At 53.1% G+C, this 17,535-nt stretch overlaps 1 protein-coding gene and 1 long non-coding RNA gene across 8 annotated transcripts in view; one reads left to right on the forward strand and one right to left on the reverse strand.

Annotated features, from left to right (window-relative positions):
* Positions 1 to 15,653, reverse strand: part of KIFC3 (kinesin family member C3) — a 30,978-nt gene extending 15,325 nt beyond the window's left edge. The window contains exons 1-5 of one of the 5 annotated variants that reach the window (XM_061387333.1): positions 15,597 to 15,653; positions 14,830 to 15,037; positions 12,369 to 12,511; positions 8,513 to 8,651; positions 5,386 to 5,588 (exon numbers count right to left, since the gene is read on the reverse strand). In XM_061387333.1, coding sequence (XP_061243317.1) covers positions 5,386 to 5,588; positions 8,513 to 8,651; positions 12,369 to 12,511; positions 14,830 to 15,037; positions 15,597 to 15,647 — 744 coding nt within the window. In that variant the 5' untranslated portion in view covers positions 15,648 to 15,653. Of the gene's footprint in view, positions 1 to 5,385; positions 5,589 to 8,512; positions 8,652 to 12,368; positions 12,512 to 14,453; positions 14,544 to 14,829; positions 15,038 to 15,596 lie in introns of those variants that run through there. The other 4 variants (XM_061387332.1, XM_061387336.1, XM_061387335.1 and 1 more) reach the window with 4 other exon arrangements.
* On the forward strand, positions 5,521 to 14,454 carry LOC133230232 (uncharacterized). 3 transcript variants are annotated; one of them, XR_009730793.1, is made up of 6 exons: positions 5,521 to 6,439; positions 6,544 to 6,755; positions 8,646 to 8,749; positions 9,110 to 9,347; positions 13,677 to 13,865; positions 14,348 to 14,454. It is a non-coding gene; the product is annotated as an uncharacterized LOC133230232 (long non-coding RNA). The 3 variants fall into 3 exon arrangements; XR_009730794.1 differs by having other exon boundaries at positions 13,677 to 13,854; XR_009730792.1 differs by having other exon boundaries at positions 13,677 to 14,454.
* Positions 15,654 to 17,535: the final 1,882 nt, after the last annotated feature.

The raw sequence follows: 17,535 nt of genomic DNA on the forward strand, positions 1-17,535 counted from the left end.
CCAGAGAAACTGAGTCACAGGCCTGGTGCAGGGCAGCCTCAGGGGAGACCTGGGAGATGGGGCCCGTCTGCTGACCTGACGCCAACCCATAGTTACATCTCCCAGCAGAAGCAGGCTCAGCAGAGGGTGGGGCTGCTCGAGCTGGTCTGCGTTTTCCCAGTTGTCTGCACCTCTCAATGCAGACAACCTACTGATTACCTACCCTCGACCTCCCACCAAGCCTGGCCCTCCATCATCAGCTGTCTTTGGAGGAACAGAGGGCTGTCCCAGTGGCGAGACCAAGGGGTTCCTGAGCTGGGAAAATGAGAGGGCCTGGGATCCAGACAGCCCCAAGGAAACACCGTCCAGAGGCCCGAGGGGCAGCCCCGGGAAGCATACTGTCTTGCCCCCAACACACTCCCCATTCCACGAGACCTGACTCCTGGCTGCCTACATATGTGACCAATGACCAAGCCTGTCTGGCTACGTCCACCCACCCTGCCTCTACTGCTGGGTTTTCACATGTGAGTTCTCTGCCACCAAGGGTCACTGGGATCATGGACTCTCAGGCCAGACTTGCCCAGCTTTCTAATACAGACATTGCCCTAATGTGCCGGACAACCATGGATATATCTCAAGTCCACCATGCCTCTCTCCATATCCTTGGCTGTAGAGTGAGGCTACCTTACCGAGGAGGTCTGGAGGATTAAGTCAGATTACAAGAGATAACATATATGCAAAGTGCTTAGGACAGGGCCCAGCACTATAATGAGTTCTATTAATAGAATGAAAGTTCAGATATGCAGAGATATTTGTCTGTTGTGTCAGCGGTGTACTCCCAGTGCCTAGAATGGCACCTGGTATACAGTAGGTGCTCAGTAAACACATATAGAAGAGTGTTGAATGCCTGAGTGAGTGAGCTGAAAGGCAGGGCACGGGGCAGCAAAGGTGGCACAGGCTGGGGCTCACTGAAGGATGCTCCCTGCCACCAAAGGCAGGAGTGGGTACTGGGCTCCAGGCAGTGGCTACCATGTGGGAATGTCGGCCCGGAGGTGCCACATCTTCCAATATTTTATGCCAAAAAAAAAGGAAGCTGAGGTTTTTATACGAACTTAACTAAGATTTAAATGGTGGCAACTAACTTGAGCATTAAAAAAATCAGGCCAACTGGAACTAATAAATTCAGCCAAGTTGCAGGATACAACACATTAAAAATCAGTTGTGTTTCTATGCACGAATACTGGACAATACAAAAAGGAAATTAAGAAAACAATTTCATTTACAATAGCATCAGAAAGAATAAAATATGTAGAAATAAAGCAACGATGGAGGCAAAACCTTGTTCACTAAAAACTATAAAACGTTGCTGGAAGAAATTAAAGATGATAATGGTAATGGAAACACATCTTGCATTCGTAGTTTGGAAACAATATTGCTAACATGTCAACACTACCCAGAGCAATCTATAGATTCAATGCAATCTCTATTTAAATCCTAATGACATTTTTTGCAGAAATAGAAAAGTCCATCCCAAAATTCATATGAAATCTCAGAAGATTTCAAAAAAAAAAAAACAATTTTGAAGAAGAATAAAGTTGGAGGACCCACACTCCTTGATTTCAAAACTTACAACAAAGCTCCAATAAACCAAAAAGTGTGGAACTGGCATAAAGACAGATATATAGACCAATGGAGTAGGACAGAGAGCCTAGAAATAAACCCTCATATATCTGGTCAACTGATTTTTGACAAGGGTGTTAAGATTTCTAATGAGGAAAGGATAGTCTTCAACAAGTGGTGCTGGGAAAATGATATCCACACGCAAAAGAATGAAGCTGGACACTTACTAACACCATATACAAAAATTAACTCAAAATGGATCAAAGATCTAAACACAAAAGCTAAAACTATATATAAAATTCTTAGAAGAAAACAAGGAAAAAGCTTCATGACATTAGATTTGGCAATGATTTCTTGATTAGATCTTTACTTTGAACCCCTCAATCCTCTGAGGTACATACTATTATTATCTCCATTTTACAGGAGGAAAAACTGAGGTCCCAAGAGATTAAGCCTTGGTTAATCTTGCTCAAGGTCACTGGACTATTAAGTGCTGGCGCTAGAATTGGAGCCCCTGCAGAGCCCTCAGTCTTAACTACTAGGCCACGTGGCTTTTCAGCAAGAGCAACATGGCAAAGCCAGTTGAGTTCAAAGACAAGTCTGGACAAGAATAGGAACCAGGAGGCATCCTGAGAATGAGGTGGAGGGTACTCCACGGTGGGCTTTTCTTAGAGAAGCAACATATAGAAAAGCCAAGAAGGTCAATCTGTGTCAAATCACAGTGAGGCTGACAGGAAACCAGAGCACACAGACGTGACACCTCACGAGGCACAGCATTTTACAGTTTATGGTCCACTCTTCTGTCCAGTTTCACAACTGAGCTGCTCAGTAACCATGAAGCAACATCTATTAGACCCAGTTTAGAGATGGGTAAATGAAGACTCAGACAGGAAGTGACTTACTACAGCTGCACAGCCAGTACTCAAACCCTGCGCACGTGATTCCAAATCCAACACTCCTCCCAGTAACAGTGAGGGTACTGATGGCGGTGACACCAATAACACTGGTCCTCTCACCAGATACTGTTATTATGTCCATTTTACAGATGAGGAAACTGAGGTGCAGAGTGGTAATTAACTAACCCAAGGTCACGCAGCTGATGAGCAGTGCCAAAGTCAGGACGTGGATGGGACTCCGGGCCCCTCAGCTCCACAGGGTCAGACCCTTCCAAGAGTGGTTCAGAGACCTGAACCTTCAGGCGCATCTCCTGAGATACTTTTTCAGACAAGAGCTTGCAGGAATAAAACATGATCCAAGACCGGGAACCATTCTGAATTCTCCAGATCATCCAGAGGAGTGGAGGCTGGGATAAGGGAAGGGGTCAGGACTGCCTGGAAAGCTGCAGCTCAAAGACACCAAAAAGGCTGAGATGCTTAACACTCAGCTTCCCGTCTAAAAAGTAAGTCAATTTTGCTAATTAAAGGGGAAAAAAATGTTTCTTAAACATTCATTTAGGGGCTTCCCTGGTGGCTCAGTGGTAAAGAATCTGCTTGCAATGCAGGAGCCACAGGAGATGTGGGTTTGATCCCTGGGTTGGGAAGATCTCCTGGAGAAGGGCACGGCAACCCATTCCAGTATTCTTGCCTGGAGAATCCCAAAGACAGAGGAGTCTGGTGGGTTACAGTCCATGAGAGTCACAAAGAATCAGACATGACAGAAGAGACTTAGCATGCACACACACAAACATTTGTTTAAAGTCACAATAGGCCACATATTATTTCATTTATATGAAATGTTCAGAAAATATCAATCCATATAAACAGAAAGCAGGGCACAGGACTTCTCTGGTGGTCCAGTGGTTAAGATTCCATGTTGCCAATGCAGGGGACACAAGTTTGATCCCTGGTCAGATAACTAAGATCCCACATGCCATGCGGTGAGGCCAAAAGATTTTTTAAAAACCCAGAAAGCTGGGCAGTGGTTGCCAGGGGTTGGGGGAAAGGGGACATGAGGAGTGACTTAATAGGTCTTTGAAGGGTGACAAAAATGTTCTAAAATTAGACAGTGGTGATGGCTGCATCATCACCTTAATATACTTAAGACCATACATTGTATACCTTAAACGGATGAGTTCTATGGAATGTGAATTCTATCTCAGTAAACTTCTTCAAAAAACAAAACTTGTTTCAAAAGTGAAGTGCCCAGACAAACTAAACCAAGGGAAGTCGGGGAAGGAGGAGCTCTCCCCGCTACAGGTCCTGATCTCCCTGACAAAGGCATCTGGTAAGGGCCCGCATGCCCTCTGTGTGCGCCCGCCAGCAGAGACTTCGTTACTCTCCCACCTTTACATAAATGCAAGTGACAAATGTCTGTCCTCCCCTAGACTGCAGCTGCCACAGGCCAAGGCATGCCTGTCCACCTGGGCACCCCCAATGCTCAGCTGGGTGCCTGTACAGACCAGGCAACCAGCAGCCATCTGAGGCAGGAAGGCAGGAGGTAACGGTGATACCAAGTTGGTGTGTTACACCTGCCGTGAAGAGCTCCCACGAGTGGGGCAGACCAGCCCCGGGGCAGCAAACAGTGGGGTCAATGTACGAGGAGACAGACAGACTGGGCACCAGGGAGGCCCCAGGGAGGCCCACCCAACTCAGCAAAGGATGGGTGGTCAGGACAGAGAGAGCCTGAGGATACACTTGTAAGCATTTTTCCAAAACGCTGCATCTGGAAAGTGCACGAGGACTTCCCTGGTGGCGCAGTGGACAAGAATCCACACGCCGCAGAGTAACTAAGCCCGTGGGCCACAACTACTGAACCTCAGCGCACCTAGAGCCTGTGCTCCGTCACAAGAGAAACCACCACAATGAGAAGCCTGTGCACCGCAACGAAGAACAGCCCCCGTTGGCCGCAACTAGAGAAAGCCCACATGCAGCAACGAAGACCTAGTGCGGCCAAAAATAAAAAAATACATAAAAGTGCATGAAAATAATCCGCTGCCCCCGGAACTGAGAACAAGTCACGGCATCCAGTAATGAGGAACAGAAGATCCACAGGCTGGGCAATCACAGAGAAAGAAGCTGGTCCACCTGAAGGCAGGGCGTTCTACAGAGAGCCAGGCCCAGGAGCGCAGGCACAGGTTCCAACACGGAGATGGTGTGCAGACAGGGCTGGGGAGCTTGGGGAAGTGGGAAAGGTCAGACTCAGGCCTGAGAGACACTGACAATTAGAGTGGGGAGTTGAGCCCCAGGAAAGGGGCCTCGGGGCTCACGTGATGGTGGGAAGGAGTGAATTGGCCAGGCACTCGGGGGAAGGCCAGGGGTCAGCCCAAAGGGCCTGTGGCATCCCCAGCATCCTCCTGGCCAGCTAATGCAGGAAACAACACTGGCCAGCATGAACCTTTGCTTTCTCTGGCTCCCAGAGATTTGTGAGCTCCCTTCTCTCCCTGGTACACACCCCAGCCTCTCTTCTCCTGCCAGTTTTCCATGGGGCGACCTCTGCGATGAGTTTGGTCCATGTGGGCTGCCCGAGCCAGGCCACCTCAGAAGATGGAGTGGACTCAGCACCAGCCTCAGAGCAGGAATATCCCTGCACCTTCCTGCTCCGCCCACGTCTACACATGCTGCCTGTCACTCATGGAGATGCGGATCTGGCCCCCTGGTAACCACGAGGAACGGCACGTGGAAGACCAGGACGGGAGGCCCAGGCCTCCATGTGTTCCCAAGCCAGGGGAGGAGACCCCATCTGTCCATTGTGCGGGTGGCCTGGAGGGTCCCAGGTACCCTGGGCGATGTCCTCTGACCTGTTCCATGGTGGGCAGTGGCCTCAGCCCGTCCCACCCTCCCCAGATACCTGGTTCTGCAGCTGCGTGGACGCGGCTTGCTGTTCACTGTCGCGGACAGCCAGCCTCTCCCGCAGGGCCACCAGCTCCTCCTGCAGCTGGGCTTTCTCCTCCCGCAGCTGGGACATGGCCTCCACCATCCTATGTACCACGGGGGCGGCACTGGGTGACCCCGACAGGCTTGAGCACCTCCCGCTGCCAAAGGGCCTCCCACCTATGAGCAAAGTAGCGGCTGATCAGCAGGGCAGCAGAGGCCTCAGCCTGGCTGAGGACAGGGGGCCTGTCATGGCAGGATGGACCATGGGGATGGGGAGTGGATGTAAGCAGAGGGGACAAAGGAGCTGGGCAAGGGCTGGGGTAGCAGCAGGAGTTAGCGGGTGCCGGTGGGTTAGTGGGGGGGCCTCCAGGGCCTGCCTTGGAGGAAGCCACTTTAGTGGGAAGTTTCTGGTGGGTAGAACTGCCTGGACCAGGAGTCAGGAAAGCAACTTCCACTCATTACTCCCCCAAAGCCTATGTTCTAGGTTTGATGGGCAATATCCTCTCCATGGCCAGCCTGCAGGGACCTGCAGTTGAGAAAGATGTGCCTCTGGCAACCGCTGTTGTCTCCCCAGAAAACACTATCCTTGGTGGAAAATGATTTCTTTACGCCCCAAACCTTCTCCAGAGTAGAGAAGAGAGGTGGGGGCTCACCAGCCTGGCCCCTGCCCTCCGCAGGGAGTGATCACTGCACAGAGAGAGAGAGCAGGCGGAGGTGTGCGTGCGCAAGGGACAGACAGACCAGGACACAGGAACAAACGCAGCAGCATACAAGCAGGAACATCACCAAGCGTGCTCCCAGGCAACCCCTGTGGGACTGAGTGCAGGGACCACACAGGCAAGAGGGAGGGATAAATACTGGGGTGGGCGGGGGGTCTCCGCCTTCCACCATCCTGTCACCAGCAGAAGAGACACAGACAGACGGACAGGACAGAGACACAGAATCAAGGCCTGGGACCTGCTAATGGGGCCTGGCATGCCCATCACAGCCTGCTTTGATGGCACCAAGAAGGACCACTGTCTCTGCAGGTGGGGAGCTGGCAAGGGGGTGGGGCAGTGGACAGAGGAGAGGCTGGAAGGGCAGGGATCTGCCTCCCGCCTTGGCAGCCTAATCCGGGTCCTGGCCAAAGTAGGTGAGGCAGGATGAAGTGTCCAAGAGAGGCGTGAAGAGTTGCTGCAAGCCTCCACCCTCACGGAGCACCAGAGCGTCCAGGCTCCCTCACATGAGGTCCCAGAAGCTGCAGCCCTGTGTGGGCAGGATGGCGGGGAGACCCCAGACTCCAGAAACAAAGCCATCTGCACCTGAAGTCACACAGCCCAGCTTCAACCCACAGGAAGGTGACAGGTGTGTTCAATGAGACGGCAGAGAAGCTGAAACGGCAGCCTGGCTCTTGGACTAAGCGGGAACGTGGGGCACATATGGCACTGATTCCAGGCTGGACAGAACAGCTCAGCACTGGGCCCAGGAGGGGTGGACAGTGAGAAGACATCCACTATTGAAGGAGCAGGCCCTACACACACAGACTCCCTTTCCCTTCCTCCCAACCCCAAGGGTTGGCTCTGACTCAAGGCCTTCTGGAGAGCCGGAACGGGGGCCAACGCTGGTTGGCCAGGGGGCTCTGGCCAAGCGGCCTGCATGTGACACAGCATGCATGTCACACACAGCTGGCCAGGCTTCTGCTCTCTGTTCTAGAGAGCTCGAGGTCAGATGGATGCTTCCAGGCCAGCACCCAGAGCTGCCATAGACAGCATGTGACCAGCACAGCCCTGTGCTCTCTGCAGATTGCCATGGGGTGGCAGGAAACGCTCTCAGCTCTAGGTCCAAGAGTTGGCACTGCCACTTCAGAGCTGGGTGGGAGGATCCCTCTGGGGCTTCCCTTGTGAAACAGGGACCATGGTCCTTGTCCAAAGAGGCAACCTTGGGCAGGCACCTGGAACCCATGAGGGGTACACGGGTGTGTTGCCCAACAAGACAGGAATAGCCCTCCTTGCTGGAACACGGCTCATCTCACCCTCAGCCCACAGCCGGGGGGCTTCATCCTAACCTTGGCATGGTGCCCATGTGCCAAGGGAGCCGCAAGGGGCCTGGAGAGCATTTACTGGGGAGGAAAAGACCTTGAGGAAGCTAACAGAGAACAGCAGAGAAGGGAGAGATGCGATTAAAGGAGAACTTAAAAGGGGGCTAAGGGACCACTGCACCATCATAGTAGGTCAGCTGTCCATCCACATTCTCAGAAGACAGTTTCTTTCTCTGAGACCCTGCCTGGACACTGCCCCTCAAGGGCACCCAGGCTCGGGGAAGCTCAGCCCCGGACCCACAAACCAGAGTCAGAACTCTGGACTGGCTGGACAATGGCCCTGCTTCCACAGCCTGGCCAGACCCCAACACCCGGCCCCAAATGAATGCTGGGCCCAGACAGGTGAAGGAGGCCCTGGATCAACCTCAGAGAAGGGGGTGGCTCCTTCCACCTTGCAAGTTCAGACACAAATCAATCTCTGGTGACAGGAGAAGGCAAACAAGAGGACGGCCAGCTCCTTTCCCCACTCACTCTTGGCCTTCCCCTCGGGCTTCTTGAGAATGCCCTTCCCCAATAGCTGCTGGGCTCTGGGTTCCTGCTGGGGAACTCCACAAAGGGGGCCCACAGAATCTTCCAGAACTGTCAGCCTCGCCGGAAAAGACTGGAGCCATCAGCTCCTCTTTCCCAGCCTCGACACAGCAGAGCAAATCCCCGTCCTAGGGCCTCTGGGTCCCTGACGGACCCACAGATACACAAGTGGAGGGGGTCAGGCCTCTCTCTGCAGGCGGTGGCGTCTTCGCGGCTGCCACCCTTGCCCTGCTTTTGACAGGCGCTGGGGAAAAGACAAAAAAGCAGGGAAATTCAACCCCAGCGTGTGCTGGCCAAAGCTGCTTATCACCGGCTGGCGCCCAGCGGCACCGGGAGGAAGGTGTCCCTGGAGTCAGGATGAGCAGGCTGGGGTCTCCGAGTTCCATGTCAAGGCGGCCACTCCAGGCGAGGAGGACAATGTCTGGGGACAAGAGCCTCCCCTCCGACACCAGTGTTAGCCAGGGCTGTGCCAGGCGGGTGGGCAGACTTCCTTTACCTGTTTTCTCTACATTCATGGCGCCACCAGCTTCCTGGGCCTCCCGGTCCCTCCTGGGGGCCGGCGCCTGCCTCTTCAGGGGCTTCTCTTCTTTCGTCCCCTGACTCTTGCTCTCGCACCCCTTGTCCTGCAGGGCTTGCTGCCAAGACACAATCAGAATCCTCACGTGAAGAGGGGGGATCGCAGTGGGGAGGGGACCCCAGTGGAGCCTGAAGATGGTGCATGCTCCCGGAGCTGGTGAGGTCCCCAGACCTAGCCGGTCCACCCCTCACTGTGTGGGTAGATGGGAACAAGGAGGCCCGGAGTCCGGAAGAAAATGCGCCCAGATCTCACAGCGAGAAAGGGCAGTGAGTTCCCCTGGCCCTCATTGGCAGCCGGCCCTCAGGACCAGCAAACAAGGTTCTTGGGCACATAGAAATCCTCAGGTGAAGTTCAGCTGGCCGACCTGTGAGCCCTGAGTCACCAGTGCAGTGGCCTGCTTGCTTCAGGTGTACCCTCGACCCACCATTCACAGGCCTGTCCAGCCCCAACAGGCACACAGCAGTCTCAGGGCAACAACCCCAACCCGTGACGTCAGCTGCCTCCATCCCCCTGCAGACAGCACCAGCCTGGGACTGCCAAGGAGCGGGCACACAGGTCCACACGAGCAGGGCAAGGCCATGGTCCACGTGCAGGCATGGCTATCTGGGACCATGAGACCTTGTCTCCAGGAAGGAGGAATCAAGGCAAAGAAGGCTGGAGAGAAGAGACCAGTGAACTGGCAGGGAGATGAGGCGAGAGGCAGAAAGAGGCTTTCAACCAGAGAAAATCACGTGCAACTCACACAGGACAACAGGTAAGGTGTGAACAGAACCACAGGTAAGGTGTAATCCCATTTAAGGATAATGGAAATAAAAGAGGCTTGCCCCTCCCTCTCCAAATCTGGTTTCCTCTGGAGGCTGGGTGATGTTACAGGGGTATCATCTAAATTTGGGGGGTGGGCTTCCTTGGCGGCTCAGTGGTAAAGAATCCACCTGCCAATGCAGGAGATGTGGGCTCAGTCCCTGAGTCGGGAAGATCCCCTGGAGGAGGAAATGGCAACCCACTCCAGTATTCTTGCCTGGAGAATCCCATGGAGAGAGGAGCCTGGCAGCAAAGAGTCAGACATGACTGAGCAACTGTGCACACACGCAAACTCTGGGGAAATCAAAAGAAACTTGTTGCAAGAGAAAGTGGAGAGAAAGGAAAGGCTTTATGTTTCATTCTGAACCTTTCTGGCATTTGCATTTTTAAGCTTGTAAGCATCTGTGGTGTTCTGCTTTGTTATCTTTGATAACAGAAGCTATCCAGAATGGGAGATTACAGGCACTTTTTGGTGTGTCTTTGTGCCAACCTTATTCAAAACAAAAAGACAACTGCTATATTTAAAAAATATTCCAAATCTAGAGTCGGAAAGGCCTGGGTGTGAAGCCTGACTCAGGTGAGCTGTGTGACCATGGGCAAGTTACTTAACCCTCCCTAAAGCTTCATCGTCCCATTCTTAGAACAGAAACTCCACTTTCTACTCCAGAAGGAACGGTCGTGATCATGTCTCGTATTTAGGAAAATTCCCGCCGACTTAATTTTATCCCCACCCTCTGACCAACTGCCACACCAGCACGAGCAGCCTTGTCACTGGCGGCGGCAACAGCGGCAGCTGGAAGTTTCCATTTGCCGTCCAGAGCAAAGGTTACACTATTTCTGGCCGGTTGGCCAAGCCACAGGAAGGGCAGACAGGCCCCTGGGGGTTGGGAATTTCTGCAGCCCCAAACGAAGCAACTCGGGTTTTAACTGCTTGAGAAGCTGGTGGGGGAGGTCACCAAGCCCACCAGGTCACTTCACTGGGTCTGGGTCCCTGTTTGAGCCTCACAACCCCCATCTCGAAGCTCCTATAAACATAACGAAGCTTGACCAGCCCAGAAGAACACGCATGTGGAAACTGGTGGCTGGCGGCAGCGTCTCACATCCTCAGTAGATCTGCTGACCCCAGGACTCAGCAGCAACCACAACCCAACAGCCCATAATCAAAATTCAAGAACAGAGCCTCCACCCAACTCAAGGCTGCCTGTTTCTGACCACCTCCCGATTTAACTACCAATGGCTTGAGTTCGATTAAAAAAAAAAAAATGATTCTCCAGTTTTTTTAACTGTTCCTGCACCAGACCTGCATTTCTAGCAGAACTTACAGTTAAAAAAAAAAAAAAAAACAAAAAAAACCGGACCATTCAGTTCTATCTTCAGATGAACCACACCAGAGGGGATGAGAAAAACCAGGAAGCCCAAGACTATCTCTGAAGCAACAAGCAAGGGGTTCATGTTCAGATCAGGACTTGAAGCCACACGTTCAAAGGGCACCTATCTCCCACACCCACCCTGCCTTCCATCTGCATGGGTCCCTTCAAGGTAGCCCCTGCCACACACAATCTTTCTTGTGGGGAGGGGCCTTGGCAACACCTCCTGATAACTCTGATCCTTCATCCTCAGCCATTATGTCAATGTTTGCCCATCCTGGCCTCTCTGCTAGGCTGCCGGGTCTATTTCTCTTTTTGGCTGTGTGCCAGCACAGTCTTCTAACACAGAGTAGGCACTTGCAAAAATATCTGTTAACAGATGCATCCATTTAAAAAATTACAAGGACTTCCCTGGCAGTCCAGTAGTTAAGACTCTGCACTTCCAGTGCAAAGGCCTCAGGTTCAATCCCTGGTCAGGAAACTAAGATCCAACATGCTGTGTGGTACAGCAAAAATAAAACTGCAGAGCCTGTGCTATCCTGAAATTGCTCAAAGTTTTAGGTGTACAAATGCATCGGTATTTGTTTAAGGAGCTCTTTGCAATCAGAAACCATACAGAAGATCAGTGAGATAAACCCTGAAGTAGAATATTATGCGGCAGTTTAAAAGAATGAAACAGTTCTCTATATATTGACAGGCATGAAGAAATCACCAAGACTCACTGTTGAGGGAAAGAGCTAGTCACAGAATAGAAGGCAAAAATAAAGAATAAAAACTGTATAAACGCAATCAAGTAGTTGTATAGAAAAGATAAATAAATTAAGAGTGGATTTCTCAAAGACACAGGACCACAGGAGACATTCAGTTTCTAGATATTACATGCCACATGTGTGAGTTCTTTATACCATTTTTAAAGCTGATCATGTTCAGACCCCAGCTTGCTGTGTGACCAGTAGCAAGTCACTTAACCTCTCTGAGCCTCCTTTACTTCACTCATAAAACAGTAACTATGTCTTGGACTGATGTGAGACATATAATATATGCCACAATGTCTGGTATAAAGCCAGCGTTCAGTAAATATTATTACTGCTATTAGGACGTCTTCATTCTACAACCAAATACTATACATATAAATGTAAAGTCGGTGTTTTGAAAGTCCCATGATAACTGACTTGCAGTGATGACTGCAAGAGAAAAGAAATCAAGTTTTGGTAAAGTCCTCACTTTAAATGAGGAAATTTAAGTATCGCTGCCCCCATGGACTCATATGCCCCAGTGGGAAAATACAGCTCCCCTAAAATCCTGCCCATCTTTCTAATAGCTTCTCACTGAAGGCCCCACATTTCCCACTTTAACACTTCAGTCAGGGCGTGGCTGAGAAGCTCCTGTCATCTCCTGTGAGATTTCCCGCCAGATAACCTAATAAAGCAAATTGTCCCATGTAGGCAGGCTCCCAGTGGGTGTGCTATGAGGAGCTTGGCAGGAGGTGTGAGACCCATCTCCTTCGTGGCCTCCTTCCCCAGAGGAGCCCAGCGGCTGGTATTCAAAGGGCCATGGCATACCTGCCCGGCTAGACACCTGGCTTTTCTGACAGCCCCTGGACTTACCTGCAGGGTCAGGTAGAGCCTGTGGGGGCTCCCGGGGCCAGCCCAGTCCACGCTGAGGGCTCGGCACTGAGCCAGGGCCGGGCGAGCTGCACTTCGGGTGCCCGAGTCCTCGTCACCGCCAGCCGGGCTATCTTTTCCACGCCCTGTCCCAGGACAAGAGGAGACAGGTGAGATGCCGGATGCTGGTTGGAGGCTGCTGGCCAGGGATCAGTGGCCAGAGCTGAGGCTTAGCTCCCCTTTCACACACTCAGGGCGGCCCAGGCACCGCCAGGAGGGACTTACACGCCCTCACATGCTTGCCTGGCACAGAGGGAAGGCCTGGCGCTGAGCAGGGGCTGCGCTCTTTCTTCACCACAAACCGCCAGGGGATCCTCTGCAGGAGGTCGCCCAAGACCTCCCCCCGGAGGTGGCGGCTTCCTCTCCCTCCACGGTGGCCTTAGGGCTGGCACGTGCCCACCAGCAACCCAGTACAGAGAGCAGCAGAAGGAAGCCGACGCCACCCCGGCTGTGCTAATCCTCACAGGAGGTGCACCCCGGGGCCGTGACCTCATTACCAAAGCCGCCTCTAGGTGGCAATTTCTCCCCTGCCTTCATAAAGAGCAACCCCACACTGGGTGGCCTGGTCCTCGCGGCCTTCAAAAGCGCATCCAGGACCAGTTAAAGCACATCCTCTCGAGTCTCTGACACATCGCCTCCCTCACCGGATGGCGGGAGACGGCTGACTGTGGCTTCAATACCCATTCACCCGTAATCCCCAGCCCTCCACCGCAGCTTGTGGGGCTGGACGGGATGGGAGAGGGGACACCCTGAGAGGTGTGAACCGGAGGCCCGGAAGGGTTAATAATATGCCCAGGGTCACCTGAAGCCAGTGTTCCAATCCCATGTGCTAACCCACCTTCTGCTTGCTGTCCCTTCTCAAAGTGGCAGTAAGTGGGGGAGGGGGGGCGGGTAGAGGGGCCTAGGGACACCCATACTGGCTGAAACTCTACCCAGTGGCAGGCACCATGATTGGCATTTCACACACAGGATTTCATTGGACCTTTGTCTTAAATTTTAAAAGTGGATAAAAGTCTGTATGGTCATATAAGCCTCATAATACTAATTTAAGAGAGCAATATGCACATGCAGGACTGGAAGGAACTATATAAAATGTTTAGTGACAAGCTTCTAGGTGAGTCTTCTTTTTTATACCTTTCTGTGGTTTTTTTTTTTTTTTTGGCTTTCCAAGATAACATGTTTTTGTTTTTCAATTCTTGCTTTCTTTTTTTTTTTAAGCCAGAAAAGCAATACTATTCATTCATATTACAGTCTTAATCCTTTGGACAATCTGGTGGAGTAGAGACCATCTTCAGCTCCTTCCAGACAACTGGGGCCACCTGATTCAAGAGCCCAAGCTTTCCCAGGAGGACTCCAGGGTCAACCCCAGCCTCACTGTCCCCGAAGAAGAGACAGACCGTGGAGGGCAGCGCTTTGGCTGCCACTGATGGTACAAGTGAGGTGGGAGACAGGGAACTGGAGCTTGCTATGTGCCCTCTCTGGGCCTCGGTTTTCCCTTCTGTACATGGAGGGGCTTGGCCTTATGTCCCAGAAGGGCTCTGCTAACTTAGACAGGCTGGCCTTCTACAGCCCTCTCCCAGTAGGTCCGGAGCAGTCAGACAGCAAACTCCTGAAGGCCCCCTGCCTGAAGACACACCCTCTGCCCCCACACTTCCATGAGGACCTGCCCAAGCCAAGGCTGGCAGACACCCAAGGGCAGCTCCCCAGGCCTGATGATCTAGCCCCCACCGGGAATCACAGAAGCCGCCCACTTCTTGATGTTGGCAGCGCCAGGGGACATGACCCAGAAAGGAGAACCCGTGTTGACAGCTCCCCCAGGGGGAGGGAGGGCCCAGACTCGGGGACTCCCTCACTACCCACCTGCTGTCGGGGCCACCTTGGATGGCACCTAAAAGGAGCGCATGGCACCCACCCTCTGCCAGGCCACGCTGGGGAACAGCCTTTCGTCCACTCCGCGCTATCCGCCGGAGAGCCCCGGCGGGATCAAGTGTCGGCACAGCGCAGGGCGCCGGGCAGCTCTGTACCTACCTTGTTTACCAGCTGCGGGCAGAACCCGGGGCGAGACCACGAGTGCTCGGCCGAGGACGGGCGGATCACAGAGCCACAGCGACCCGGCCGGTCAGGGAGCGCGTGGCTGTCCGCCGCGTTCTGCGCTCCGCGCTACAGACTGCGTTAACGTTTAACTCGGCGTCCCGGGCCGGTCTTTACAGACGGGCGGGCGCGGGGCAGGAGCGCCCAGAGAAATTGACGCCCTGACTCCACGCCCGGCTCGCGGGCTGCCGGTACCCTGTAATTACCTGACAGCTCTGACTGAGTCTAGGAACTTGCGAGAAACCCCAGTCTCATCGTTGGTATCTGGAGGAAGGAAGGGAAATAAAGAGGCATTTTAAAAATGCGGACTCACCAGTTCTCAACCTCCCCGGGCCGGTGTGTGGGAAAGGGCGGGCGGCCGGGCTGGCTGGGGCGGGGCGAGCCATCCCCGGGTCGGGCTCCCCGGCCCGGCCCACTCGCCACAGGCCGCGCAGCGAGGGCGTGGCTCCCAGGTTCCACGTCCTGCGAGACGGGACCATGGCCCGGCGGGGCTTAGTAGCCTCCTCCGGGCACCGGGCAGCCTGCGGAGAGAGCAAGAAAAGCGAGATTGAAGCCCGCTGGCCGGCACCTTCCCCCGCCTCAACCCCAAGCAGATCGGAGACTGCCATCTGCAAGGGTCCAAGGGACTGGGTCACCTGTTAACCCAAAGCCCCAATTCCAGCGTCCCCCAGGGACCCCCCTGGGCTCACGCAATGAAACAGGCCTAGCACCATTTCAGGGTGCTCATTAAGGAGAAGGGAGGCTCAGAGGTGGGCAAGCAGCCCACCAGGTGCACCTGCAGCACAGTTGGAGACCCCACATCTCAGCCCTCCCCTCGGAGCCTGGCAGCACACAGACAGGGCACAGCCCCACATGGAGGCACCACCAGGGCCTCCAACAGCATCTCCATGAATCTACTATGAGGGGACCCTGACTGTGGCCCTGACAAGTCAGGCTTATATACATCAAAATTCTCTTTAAATCAGCTCATTCATGTATTCAACTAGCCCTCACACTGTACTACGACTGGCAGACACCCTGCTAGGACTCGAAAATACAAAGATTCATTCATTCTTCATTTAATACTTATTTACCCAGTACCTGCTGTGTGCCAGGCACCTGCCTGGGGTCCTCTTTGATCAGCAGAGACATGGCCTCAAAGCTCCCTGTCAGGAGGGAGGTAAACACTTCAACAAACCTTCACAATCAGAACAGGAGGTAAGGGGGCTCCAGGTGGTATGGAGAATGGGGCTGGGGGTAGGAAACACTGGTCTGGGTAGAAAGCCCCATAGGGCCCTTATGCACTGAGCAAATGAACAAGACAGACATAATTTACTTTACAAGTCTATGGAACACCTATTGCGTGCAAAGTGACTCTGAAGGCATTTAAGGTGATACACCAAGCTACAGTCCCAGACTCAGACAATAAGTGATGCCATGTTTGAAAGAAGCCAAGTCAGCTCGGAGAGGTAATGTGGAGTTTGCTTTGGGTTTAAAATGGAGTTGGAGGCACCCAAGGATTTCCTAATGATGCCACCTGGGCTAGAGACCACTCTCCCCATCCCTCACTGCACTGATTGCTTTCTACCAGACTATTTAAAGCTATTTAAACAGTGTCCATTCCCCCTGACCTTCTACGGTTCCCCAGGGTGAGTCCCATGGCACCCAGCCTGGAGCAGCAGCTACATCCACACCAAACAGCTGGTGAAGGCTTACTGGGTGAATGCCTTGATAGGAATGCACACGAAAGCCTGAACTGAAAGCTTGGAAGACAGCAGGGCTAGAGATGAAATCACTGAGTTGAGAGGCTGATGGGGGTCACCGTGCTACAGGTGAGGATCCAATCATCAAAGGTAGTGCAAGATGAAAGGCAACCAGGGAGGACAGAGGTGACTCCGAGTGGGAAGGAAAGCTGGAGAAGGAAGGTCAGAGGTGGCAGAAGCAACAGACAGGTGCAGAGTCCTCAGAGGTGACCAGGAGTGAGGAGAGGATGGTCAATTACCAGGGAACCATGCCACGGACAGATCAAATTGGAAGAAAGGTCAATGGAGCAGAGCAGAGGGCAGGCCTGGGAAGGTCTAAGGTGGGGTGAAGGTGGCTAGAGGAAGCTGCCACTTCCTTCTCTTTGGAGAAGTTGGCTAGGACGGGAAAGAGAGGATGTGGAATTTAGAAAAGGAGAGATCTGCACATTCTGGGTCAACAGAGGAACAGGAATGACTGAAGCATCGAGAGGCAAGAGAAGGAAGAGCCCAAGGATGGGTTGCGTGAGGTTCGCAGAGCTGAGCCCTGGAAGACTGAAGAAGACCCAAGAAGGCTCTTGGCTAGGGAGTCCTGGTCTCTGCCTTCCTTGATTAAGGAAGACACCTTGGAGGAGGAGTCTCCTGGGTGCCCTCTCCCTGGCAGGGGTCAGGACTGCGGGCGCAAAGGGTAGAATGGACGTTAATGCTGCCTATAGGCAGCTCCGCTGAGGAAATGGAGATAGACCAGTGTGGAGTGGAGATGTAGCCAGACATCCCCTTCTCCAGGCTACTCAGCACAGAGCTGGGCACACAATCTGCCCTGAGGATCAGCTGCCCAGTGGGTAAAGAAGGAGGGAGTGAGACAGGCTCCACCTGCATGCTGAGCTGCTGGAAGGTGAGATGGCAAAGGGCACTGAAGGTCGATTCCATGGTTGAAGGAGACTTTCACGTGCCTCTGGGCTTAGTTGTGTTGGACTCTTTGCGACCCTTTGGACTGTAGCCCACCAGGCTCCTCTGTCCATGGGAATTCTCCAAGGAAGAATACTGGAGTGGGTTACCATTTCCTTCTCCAGGGGATCATCCCTACCCAGGGCTCATCCCAACCTAGGGATCGAACCTGCGCCTCCTGTGTCTCCTGCATTGCAGGCAGATTCTATATGCGCTGAGCCATCAGGGAAGCCCCTAGAAGACTTTTAAGGAGATCAGCTAAGCCTGAGGGGCAGGGACACAAGGACACATTATTTCTTGGCTTTCAGGAAGGGAAGTTGGGAGGCAGGAAGATATCAGGAAGAAAGAGGAAG

This window comes from Bos javanicus, chromosome 18 (genome assembly GCF_032452875.1).
Source record: "Bos javanicus breed banteng chromosome 18, ARS-OSU_banteng_1.0, whole genome shotgun sequence".
NCBI lineage: Eukaryota > Metazoa > Chordata > Mammalia > Artiodactyla > Bovidae > Bos > Bos javanicus.